At 49.4% G+C, this 12,427-nt stretch overlaps 1 protein-coding gene across 1 annotated transcript in view; it reads right to left on the bottom strand.

Moving 5' to 3' along the window:
• Positions 1 to 3,262: 3,262 nt before the first annotated feature.
• Positions 3,263 to 12,427, bottom strand: part of LOC144107963 (uncharacterized) — a 135,853-nt gene continuing 126,688 nt past the window's right edge. The window contains exons 9-10 of the mRNA XM_077641212.1: positions 4,511 to 4,691; positions 3,263 to 3,654 (exon numbers count right to left, since the gene is read on the bottom strand). Coding sequence (XP_077497338.1) covers positions 3,263 to 3,654; positions 4,511 to 4,691 — 573 coding nt within the window. The remainder of the gene's footprint in view (positions 3,655 to 4,510; positions 4,692 to 12,427) is intronic.

The following is a 12,427-nucleotide window of genomic DNA, read 5'->3' as shown; positions in this document are numbered from 1 at the left end:
AGGTTTTTACCACTACCGCTTCTGGCGCTGGCTTCTGAGGTTGCCAGCGGCAGCGCTGCAACACTGAGCGCTACAGCGATTGGTTCCATCTTATTGCGGTTTTACTCGCACGCAATCCGACGTAGGGCGTCCATAAAAGAAAAAAAACATGAGAGGACAATTAAGCTTAGCCTTAAGGGTATGACGCGATGGCATAGTGAGTTAAACTTTGCTTTCTGAGCAGTCGGACACTTTTGAACGACTACGTCGACGGCTTTTCGACCGAACGAGCTGTATACGCTATCACGTAAAATAGAAGGGTGTAAAGGAGGTGGTCCAGTAAGCTCTCTCGCTCCCGACTATTCTATGAGGTGGGCCACAGCACTGCATTGTGGTGTGGCATCAGGCAAGATCCATTGGAAGAATGTGGTCAATACCACTTGTAAGCCGTCTTAGACAGTGCTGCGCCAGATACTCAAGATTATTTTATGCTTACATCGCTATCGACGACGAGAGAGGCTGTTAACTTCCCACCAAGCGTGCCGATCAATACTTATAGAAAATTGGCTGAAAATTGAAAATTGGTTGTGAAGAAAGCAATTTTCGGCTTAAATGGTACACCCATTCTCCACGAAAGCCAAGCTCGGAACAAGGCTCAATTTTTTACAAGGCATGTACAAAGTACCATACAAAGTGTCCAAATGGTTGGAAACTGTGATTTAGAGATAATGGGTGCTGTCACAACAAAATCGAATTTATTGAAGGATCAACCGCTTTTCAGATGCACATCGCTACAAATTCATACCATGAGTATATAATACTGAAATCCCGGACCGCGCGCTACCAAGTGAACTGTTTTGAGTAATATTTTTGAGCTAGTTAAATAGCATTAAAGTAGGTAGCGCTGTAATCCGCGCTGTGACTACAGACACACACTCCCCTCACCCTGACCCTAGCCCACTATCACCCTTCCTTCCCCACTCCTGCCTGCACCTTGTGCCCAGAACCATTCGCCTCTTCCCTCCACATCCTCTGCCCGGCGGACCCTCACCCGCGCGGCCTAGAGGACCTCAAGACCTGGGAGACCCTGCTGCGCTCGGAGGACCCGGCCGTGCTGACAATCGCCACCGGCTGCCAGTGTTATGGACCTTAGGGACATAAACACTTGAGTGCTGTGGGGTCGTGCGGAGACCCAAGGGCGTGCCCCGACTTCCTCTCCAGCAATAAAGTTTTTCTCTCTCTCTGGACAACTCCCAATGCAAGAATTCATGCATGCTGATCCGTGTTTCGTTGCTACAAAAACAAATTTTATTTACACGTTTGCCCGCCGCGGTGGCTCAGTGGTTAGGGCGCTTGACTACTGATCCGGAGTTCCCGGGTTCGAACCCGACCGCGGCGGCGGCGTTTTTATGGAGGAAAAACGCTAAGGCCCCTGTGTGCTGTGCGATGTCAGTGCACGTTAAAGATCCCCAGGTGGTCGAAATTATTCCGGAGCCCTCCACTACGGCACCTCCTCTTCGTTTCTTCTTTCACTCCCTTCCTTGTCCCTTACCTTACGGCGCGGTTCAGGTGTCCAACGATATATGAGACAGATACTGCGCCATTTCCTTTCCCCAAAAAACCAATTATTATTATTATTTACGCGTTTTGTGTAGTCGCCCAGAATAGCGAGTAACGGCATGTGATAACTGAGGTACGACACGCAACTCATGTTCAATGTGGTCTCATGTCGTCAAAGATGTCGCCTGGTGCTTCCTTCGGCGATAGAGGTGTCAGTCACCTTCAAAGGTTAAAGATATATCTCATGTCACTTGCAAAGGCGATCGCGTTCTTGGCGAGTGGCGGCGCCATTTGCAGAAGGTTCTGCAGATGATGCCATTGTGTGCTACCCGTGGTACACGGGAAAATTTAATGCCATTAAGTGCTTACTGCCTTAAGTTTTAATGGCATTCAAGTGGTGCTATACTCATAAATTTATCATTAGCTTTACAGCCATTCGCGACCTACTGAGTTTGCCACGAGTCATTCGCCCGGCCAATGCGTACTCTCGTCCCAATTCCACACTCAGAAAAGCGTGTAACTTCGTTACTAACAAGTTCCTAGCTGGTAGTAAATAGTTCACAATAGTTCAGTCAGACGAGTCATCTCTACGGCATTTTTGATGCGAAAGGCGCCATTTTTATCAGCACTTCTGACAGATATTCTCGGCACGTGTGCTGACACGCGAGTTTATGGCTGCTTTTTCGATTGGTCAAGCAAGAGCAGCAGTTTCTGCAAAGTAATTTTTATATTAGTAGGAATTGTTTTGTATTAAAATAATAATAAAAAGGAAGGAAAAGATTTTTGCTATCCCTAGCTGGCTTCTGCCATCGATACTGGAGCACCTGAGCTGGGGCAGCGGAAATAGAGAATAGCAGGCAGAATGGAGAAATGAAAGAGATGAGGGGACAGGAAGAGAGGATAGGGGGAGAGGTAATATACTCAAGCTATTTACACAAAAAGAAAAGTGTCCAAGCAATTTTCATAATACATTTACAACATTCCCGCTACAGTGTGCTCATTAGCACTGTTTTTATTCAGATGAAGTTTTTGACTGCCTTGCAATCGCTATCGTCATTGTGACTTCCATGTAAAGATGTTAAAAGTGGACGTTTACACCAGCTCTGGAAATAATGGCATTAACGAAATTAAGGCCTTAACGACTTATATTTCTTGTGCGCGTGTGGCACGGGTATAAGGCCATAGCAGCACATTTAGCGATTGAAATTTTCAAAATTCGAGTCAAACTGAATGCTCGATCCATCTCAAGCGCCAGATGATGCAGACTTTCGAGCCGCCAGTGCGCATGCGCCAATTGCTGCCGACGAGCAAGTGTGCGCCCACCTCGTGGGCACGTGGCGCTATCTGGCGCCCTCATGGCGATTCGTGCATGCATGCCCACGTCCGCGTACCTCTTAACAATGCAGCGACAAACGTACCACGCACCGCTGGGGCGCTCGCGCTGGAAGCTCTTCCAGACTGCCGCTGCCTGGTGTTACAACAATGCCCTCTCAGATGGAATGTGTATGCAACGTTTTATTGTCGGTGATAATTTAAAAACCTGCGTACTTGGTCCCGCGCAAACCGGCGGTATCGTTAACTTTTAGAAGGAAACTTTCTGAATTTTTGAACCTTGTTCCAACAGCATGTATGCAAGTCCTAAAGAAGGGCTTTAGGTTGACGGAAATAATTTATGGACAAAGACAGGCGCAAGTTTAGCGGGTTGAAAGCATCACTTCGATTTTTAATGGCGGGTTTCTCTCAAACCTGAGAGCAATGGGCGCCCGTGCTTCCTGGAGCAGTGGTTCGACAGCATGCGGCCCGTCGGAAACTCCAGCGGGCAGAAGTCGCACGGAAGCAGTGGTGCTCCGGAGTGCGTTTTAAGGTGGTACTCCAGCCCGCGCTTGAATTTAAACTTGGCTTGGCAGCGGTAACATTGAAATGGGTCCTTTTCTTTGACTACCTTGGCCCGGGAAAACGTCCCCCCTACGCTTCCCAAGCGCTTGAATGTCGAGCGCCGTTGGCGGCGGTGGCGGTGCGGCAACTGCTCCTCCTTTTCTTCTTCTGCTTCTACTTCTTCTTCTTCTTCTTCTTCTACCTTCTCGGCGTCGACTCCGCTCTTTGCACCTGCGGTTTCTGTCAGACATGCATAATGGTTGGAATGCGTGCAAAACTTCAACCCTTTCGAACTTAAGTAAAAAGAACGCCAAATAAACAATGAAATAACATGACGTTTCGGAACCCACTCCTTTCCCTCATCAGTTGTGACTGCGGGCGAGTTTCAGCTGGCCTTTTGGTGCTATAGCACTCCAATAGCAAAAGTGAAAAACCAGAGGTATGTGTGGAGCTTCAACATTTGCCCTTTGGCGGAGCGGCTGCGGCGATGGCCTGCCCAGCTGGTCCGTCAAGGCGCAGAACTGTCATTCCCCCGATCTTGCATGCGGTTGCGTTTAAGGTGTTGCTGCCTCATATGCTTCCGCACCTGCTAGTCGGTTCAACGAAGATAAAATCCTACCATTTTTTCTCTGACCCCATTTCTCGGGGGCTCAGATTTTGCATCTACTTAATTGACAGGGCTTTAAGCGCCCATCTTTTCCCAAGAGGAAGACACAGTTTCGCGGCTTTTCTCCTTTTAACTTACGCTGCTCTCGAAATGCTGCTGTGATTACTTCCTGTTTCTAAACATCATAAATGACCTTGAAGGGTTAAAAATAAAGCGGTGGATGGCATGTCAGCAATTTTCGGATTCTTGAAGATGACTATGTGTTGCAGGGTTAAACAAAACTGCAGATGCGGTGTGCAAAGGGTGTGGAATGTCGGGCTAAATATGTTCAATAAAGAAAAGTTTCATTAATTTCCGTCTTGGTATGGTCGATAACTTTTCATCACCCTCTCGCAATTACAATCTCATTGCTTGCTTCCTAAAGCAAGTTGCAGGCTACACTATACTACTCGCAGCAACCACGCTAGTGCAGCGATGTGGTCGGCTAACCTTGCTTCTTTGAGCCGTCCGGCAGAGCTTCCTCCTTCGTGGACTTCGACTGGTCCCTCAGGTCTCGCACGAACTCTTCTATCAAGAGTTCGTAACTTCCTGTATCGTCCAGCTGGTCTGCTTCAGAACATGCTCTATTCCCAGAGGCAGCGGCGGCCTCATGAGATCCAGGAGGGGACATCTGCGCATGGAAACGTAAGAGGATAGGCTCACGATGAGTGCAGGTAATGACACCAAGGATCAAGGTAGAGAACAGTTTCCACCAGCGCCTCTCCTGTCATGCCTGTGTATGTGCTCGTCTCAAATAAATTGCGCTGTATTACTTCTCTAGAAGCAATGCATCACTAACTAGCCCAGCAACGTGTTTTATTGAAGAATAAAATTTCCATAACAGGTTATTTTATATAAAGAGTAGCAGAGATGGTGATGTCGATTTCGATGATTTCGCTTTGGCAGCTTGGCCAAAGAGACAGAGATAACCTTATTGGCCTGCACGAAGTGCGACCAGCGACCGACTTTTCTATGCGCTTCACCGGAAAAAAATTAATGTGTATTAGCTCAGCGATATACAAAGCGAAAGATGTGTCGGCGTTCACTCAGTTTATTGACGTTCGCGTTGACAATGTTCTAGACGGCGATGTCTTTGAGCAAAGGAATGGCGCATAACTGGCCCCCTGGATATGCTAACGCCTCATTCGTGCTTTGATACATGTGGCGGTGGTGAAGAGATGTGGCCTGAATGCATTAGCGCTAACACCGTTGTGGCTGACATGCGGCTCTGCAGCAATAGCTAGGCTGCAGCGTTCATTTGGTGATTAATCTCTCGCGATCAACCATGAAACGCATGCCACCTTCCAGGGTGGCAGGGAGCTAGGGCGCACTGCCTATCTAGTGTGTGGAACACAATCAAAGCAGGTTTTTGCGGTTGGACACGAAAGCCACGTACATGAAAGCGGGATTGAGGTGTCCACTGATCCACGGAGCCGATTGTGCGCCTTTCTTTTCGTGAAAATGAACAGCCTTTGCAAAATTGTCAACGGAAATGAATTCTATGCACGCCATGGGCTCACTTGTTTCCTTTCGTTTTTGAGGAAATGAAATGGCACAGTAACCGTCTCGCATATCTCGGTGGACACCCGAACCGTGCCGTAAAGGAAGGGATAAACGAGGGAGGGAAAGAAGAAAATGAAAACTGAAAGTTGAATTTTGAGGAAATGTGCGGCGCTGTGCAGTGGCGGAACACCTATGGCTCGGTGTGACTAGGGAGCGAGAGAGAGAGAGTGAGATAAGGCGATGGAGTTGGCGGCGGCCAACTGCTCCGTGCGTGACGTCATTTGTGCTCCGCCATGCGCCGGCTCGCGCGAAGCGCGGTATTGACTTGCGTAGTGAAGCTTTTCGCTTCAAAATTCAACACTTCAGCTTCGCCGTAGTGGAGGGCTTCGAAATTATTCCGGAGCCCTCCACTACGGCACCTATTCTTCCTTTCTTCTTTCACTCCCTCCTTTATCCCTTCCCTTACGGCGCGGTTCATGTGTCCAAAGATATATGAGACAGATACTGCGCCATTTCCTTCCCCCAGAAACCAATTATTATTCAGCTTCGCATTTAAGAGTGGAACCGACAGCGTTTTGCAGCGGTGCCAGGTAGTCCACGGAATGCCATCGCCCGTCCAGAGCGATGATTTTCCCTTTGCACTCATCGCGGAATCTCTAGGCAGCCTCTCAAAACAGCCCATCCGCCACCCGAAGAGATCACGAACTCTGTTCGATAAATCGGCTGGCCGTCGTGCGTCTCCGTTGTGATTTTAGAGGAAATGAAAGGTGCAGTAACTGTCTCACATATCGGTGAAGGAAGTTTGGAGTGAAAGAGGAAAGACAGAAACAGAGGGCGTAATGGAGGTCTTGTGTCACCGTTGACCTCAGCACAAGGTATTCGCATTTACTTCATCATCATCATCATCATCATCATTCATTTGCCCTTAAAGGCCCTTGCTTAGTGCAATAGGTTAGGGGGGGAGAGCAGGTGTTGCGTAAACAGTGGTCAGTAACATCAACAAGAAATAAAAGATGCAGCGTTCATATTCAATATTAGCTTTATCAACATTATCAAAAGCATCAACATTAATTAAGATACAGTGGGTCAAGAACAACTTGAAGAAAGATAAACACACATACACACACTCAAAAACACGCCAAAATAACTCTGCCCTTGAAATGTGGTTTCACTCTACAAAATAGGTGGCGCTGCTTCACCACAGCTTATGGCAGTCCATTGAAATGCTTTATAGAGCAGAACGCGATTGTTATCGGGTCGCGTTTCAAAATTCACATACTCATAATCACTCTTGTACGCATCAGTGCACAAAGGCACTTCACGGAGTCAAGGACTGGATTCCCCCCCCCCCCCCCCCCGTCTCTGCAATAATAGTAATGATTGGTTTTGGAGGAAAGGAAATGGCTCAATATCTGTCTCATATATATTTGGACCCCTGAACCGCGCCGTAAGGGAAGGGATAAAGGAGGGAGTGAAAGAAGAAAGGGAGAGAGAGGTGCCGTAGTGAAGGGCTCCGGAATAATTTCGACCACCTGGAGATCTTAAACGTGCACTGACATCGCACAGCACATGAGCGCCTTAGCGTTTTGCCTCCATAAAAACGCAGCCGCGGCGGTCGGGTGCGGACCAGGGAACTTTGGATCATTAGCCGAGCGCCCTAACCCCTTAGACACCGCGGGGGTATCTCTGCAAAATTTTTTATTTGGAGGTTCTCGCGTTAAAACGCCACCAACTCCGACACCAGCATACCTGCGACACGAGCTCCTTAACGCTGCCCCGTTAAAACGTATACGGTATACTGGAAGATGGAGACACTGGGCTGAGGTGTACACTGAGAAGTGAGAATGTTGCTCCGCCATTTCTTTTCCCAAAAACAATTCAGTCGCAACAACAACATTGCATGTCGCTTGTGGTCAGCAGCTGGAAGCCGTGACCTTATGTAAAAAAAAAAAAAATTACGGTGGGTTACACATGAAAGGGAGTTTGAGAACGGAGGACAAACTGCAAATACGCGACCTAATTTTTCATGCAAATCAACCCAGCGTGGAGAATATTACGGGCGTAGTAGAGGAGTTCTTTAACAGTAATTGTAAGACAAAACCCAACATGTTAGCCTTCTAGAGTAGCGGCCAGAGGGTCATGGAGCAACGAGCTGTTCTGGCAGAGCTCACGAACCACCATGCATGCTGACTCCTCTTTCGCCGTCGTGTCACTGCGTCGTGGCGCACGCCTGGGTTCTCCGCACCTATTTATTCGGTTAAAGCCCGGCGCGGGAAGAAGCCCAACCGTTGACCTATCAGCTCCTTGCATTCCGCACTCGCACCATACAACTATAGTGTGTCGCGATGCCGCCATGCTTCGAGACACGCAACGGTGTGCTGTTGACACTGCCGAGCGCAACGCCACCGTGCAGCGTCGCGCCTCCTCACCTCCACCCACCCCACCCCCGTTTCAACTTAAACGAAGCATAGAGGCTACAGCCTGAACTTGCAGAGCCAACAATGCCGACTCGTAGTCGATTAAACTCTTCAGCGCGGCGCGAGCGTTTTATCGGCCAGCAATTATTGCCGTTGGTTAAAGATCTGAGACCATGTCGGCCATGAAAGTGCCGCTGGCCCGGTTACCGTCGTGTCAGGTTGATAACCGCAAACCACCGCGGACCATTCCGGGCCTTCCGCGGCTGCCGCGTTTCAATTCAAGCGAAACGCAAAGGCATTCGTGTGCTGTGCAGAGTGCGCGTTAAAGATCAACAGGTAGTTGAAATTATTTCGGAGCTGCCCTCCGCTACCACACTTTCTCTCGTTCATCTTTCACTCCCACTATCCTCCTTTCCAATCAACGCTCAGTTGAGGTGTCCACCAAGAAGTTACAGTTACTGGTCTTTCGCTTCCACAAAACCAACTACGAGGTCTTTGCGCTGATTGCCAGCCGTTACTAGAGGTAAGTTCCGAGGGAGATGTCTCCTCCCCCTACTACAATGGGTTCCATGCCGCCGTCGAGGCGCCGACGGTCCGAAGCGAAGCTGCGTCTCTAGCGGCGTTCGGTATCGGCGGCTGCTGCGTCGCTAGGCTTAGCCTCAGCGCAGCGGGGTGATGAAAAGATATGGACTTGCCTCTTAATGTGTTGGGCCAAATCGGGAAAGGTTGGTATCAGCAGGTTCTTGACGAGAAGCGGAGGATGATGACACTAGTTTCAGACGGCTGGGATGAGTAAATCCGGTCGCAAAGGACAAAGTATGCTGAGCGCATGTGAAGCGCGTCCGTTCACCCGGCCTCCGAACGCCGTTTCATTCGACGTAGGGAAGGGTAACGGCGGCAGCTCGCCGACGTTGTGGCGTGAGGAAAAAAAAGTATATCTTTTGACATTATATGGAACCCCCTGCGACAAACGGTTTGGCCGTTATGGCCGTCTGAAGGCCCTCGGAATGCACGGTTTGGGGGCCGAAAGTTTTTCCTTGCGAATCCCACAAAAAATTGGGCTTCCTCTCAATTAGTAATTTATCCCCAGGAATCTACCAAGTCATTTGACGCCACTGCGAATAGTCTGCGACAAACGGGTAGCTCTCAAATTTTACGCAAATGGTGTGGCCCTGGGGGCGGGTGGTCCCATGCACTTCGATGGACGCTATACTGGCATATACCTGTACAGCAGATCGAAAGTATAGGTATCAATTGATGCGCTACGCGCCCACTTTAGAGGTAAGTGTTCTGGTCAATTTGACCTGCATTGCAGACTGACGCGTCCTTGACAAAAGTAGTAAGAGCTCAAGCTCTAAAACACGCAAGCGTTGCAACCACGGAGCAGCTCAATTCGATTTGAGGTCAAGTTCAAAATCCGAAGAGTTCGATCCGCGGGCACCTACAGATTCCCCACTGAGACTTTGGGTCGCAACGACACAGACCATGTACTCGACGCCCCACGGACGATCAGTCATAAGGCGGGCCACTATCTTGGCCATGGTGACGGACTCCATGCGGGAGCTTGTCACGAGAGACGCTAGCCGATTCCATTAAACTTAAGTAGGCTTTTCATCCACCTAGCTTTTCGAAGCTTCTTTAACACTCGAAGCCTATGCTCTACTGCGGCGACGTATCAGTGATGAAAAAGCAAGCACTGCTAGATATATTCAGCTTCACAGTGGCGTCGGCAGGATGATTAAACAACGGGCGTTGGTTGCGTGCGCGCGATTGACGAAGGAACGCTGTCTGGGCTAAAGAAGCGCCTGCAGCACATCTTCGGCGTTTCCATGTTTATGACGGGGCCGCTAAATGTGATGGGTAGGGACATGTTTTGTTACCACGAGAAATTCCGTTCGACCAGGCACAAACACTTTGCTCGGCGACACAGTTTTGGGCCCAATAAAAATGTACTATGAACACTATGCACTCAGGTTCGAACGAACGCGGGGAGCCATCGCACTCATGGTGGCACTAGGCCTAGCTACTGCAATGATCTGCAGGGTTCAAAGCTCGCAACTGTGCCCCATAACGTAAAAAATACAGAAACTCAATCGCGTAAAAGTATTGCACGCATATTACAGTGCATAAATACCTGCTTTGAAGACACAGAAGGGATGGCCTCCGAAGTCTCCATCGTAGAAATTTCTCGATAACTGCCTCCGTAGCGGCGTGCCTTTGCTCTCGAACTCAGCGTCCGAAGTGGCCTTTGGCGTCGTTGCCTGTCGCTGCTGTTCGGCTCGAGAGAGAGGGGAATAGAGGAGGAGGAGGTTAGGATGAACGGAGGAGAGGAAAGATGTAGTAACGGTGTGTTCGTGTTGTCTGCGGTGGCCACGTTGATTTCGCAATGCTCGAAAGTCGAAAAATAGAGTGTATATGTTTGTTGGCGATCGCTATTTCGGCGAACGGTTTGTTCCCGGCGTCTGTGCGTGTCAACGAGCGCCGCGCTGGTTTTAACGCGACGGCGCTAAGGAGCTCGTGTCGCAGAAAAGCCGGTGTCGTCGGCGTCGGCGTCTTTCGCCGTGAGCGAAAAATGGGGCATCTGGGTGGACACCTTAATCGCGCCGTAGGGGAAGGGATTTTAACGCGACTGAGTTAAGCATTGATTGATGGATAGACGCTCGTACTTGATAGACACTCGTACTGAGCCACACCATGTGCTTTAATCATTTCCGTTGTCGTATTGTGTATCCCTAGCTGTAGATGTCTCTCAGTGAGTGTACGCTTGGGGAGACGAAGGCAGGATTTGTAGGTTTGCCTGATGAGGCCCTCTACTTTGTCCTTTACTGATTGATGAAGATGTCAGTAAGGTATAGAGTAGACGATACGACTCAGGACGAAGGCTTGAACCAACCTCCTGTGGTCCGACTCCTTCATACCGTTATGCTTGTTCGCAATACGCCTGATTAATCTGTTTTTCTGGCTGACGCAGCCAATGAGTTTGTTTAGAGTGACGGTATTCCTACCGTTGTTTTGATTGTGCATGCCTAGAACACGGAGGGTAGCTACCTCGGGAACCGTGACCCTGTCTACATGCACTAAAAAGGGTGGGGGAGTGCTTTTGGGCAAAGGGCGACCCCTGATCAACAAGAGCTCCGATTTCTTAGCGGAACATGAGAGACCAACGCTGCCGGCATTGCGGACGACGGTGTCAGCCGCCGCCTGCAACGCCTCCTCCATTTCTTCATCCCTACCCGTCGTCACCTACAGAGTGACATCGTCGGTACAGAGAAACTGTGGGAGGTTGGGGATGGCCGAGAGAGCTCTAGCCATCGGGATTAGAGTGATGTTGAAGTACCGACCCTTGCGGCGTTCCTCTACTACCTAGGTGGAAGGTTTCAGATTGCAGAGACCCAATCTGTCTGTCTGTCTGTTGTTGACAGGAAGATAGAAAAGGAAAGTTCACAGGCCTGCTCACTGGCTCAAGACGAGCCACAATCGCTAACACGTGCAGATAGTAGAAGAGTTGAATGATGGGATAGAAAGACAGGATAGTAAAGACGCGCTAAAGACAAGGCCGATCCCGGAGGTAGTGCAATACCAGGCCAACCGGTGGCGGCAGTGAAGCATCCTTCAAACTCTCCGCCACATTTCCAAAAATAAGTCCAATTTGACCCGTAAGAGATTCTCTACGGGGGCCGGACATGCCAGCGTACCTTGTCTGTATCTCCGCCGTCCTGTCAGACAGGAAGGATTTGATACAGCTATGGACTCGCTCACCTACATTTCGTCCGGAGAGAGAGGTTAGTATTGCCTCGTGGTCGACATTGTCGATTGCCTTGGTGAGATCTAGAGCCAGGATGTCCCTAGTTCTGTCCTTATGGATTGGGCTAAGCACTAATTCTGAAATTTTCCGGCCATTTGACCTTCGACCTTTCGATTTGCCGGTAGAGGACGGTAGAATAGGCCGCAGCGTTCATTGCATGACCAACCTCTCGCGATCAACCATTAACTGCCACGTGCCAAGGTGGAAGGGTGGGCGCACTGCCTATCCAGTGTGCGGAACGCACTCAACGTTACAGACGCCAGCCGCGTCTACTTGGCCGATTATGAAAATTATAATAATAATAATAATTGGTTTTTGGGGAAAGGAAATGACGCAGTATCTGTCTCATATATCGTTGGACAGCTATCCGCGCCGTAAGGGAAGTTAGAAAGGAGGGTGTGAAAGAAGAAAGGAAGAGAGAGGTGCCGTAGTGGAGGGCTCCGGAATAATTTCGACCACCTGGGGATCTTTAACGTGCACTGACATCGCACAGCACACGGGCGGCTTAGCGTTTTTTCTCCATAAAAACCACTGAGCCACCGCGGCGGGTCATTATTAAAATTGGTTTTTGGGGAATGGAAACTGCGCAATATCTGCCTCATTTATCGTTCGACACCTGAACTGTGTCGTAAAGGAAGGGAT

Source organism: Amblyomma americanum, chromosome 10, assembly GCF_052857255.1.
Source record: "Amblyomma americanum isolate KBUSLIRL-KWMA chromosome 10, ASM5285725v1, whole genome shotgun sequence".
In the NCBI taxonomy this organism is placed as follows: domain Eukaryota; kingdom Metazoa; phylum Arthropoda; class Arachnida; order Ixodida; family Ixodidae; genus Amblyomma; species Amblyomma americanum.
This window is presented reverse-complemented; position numbering and strand designations above follow the sequence as displayed.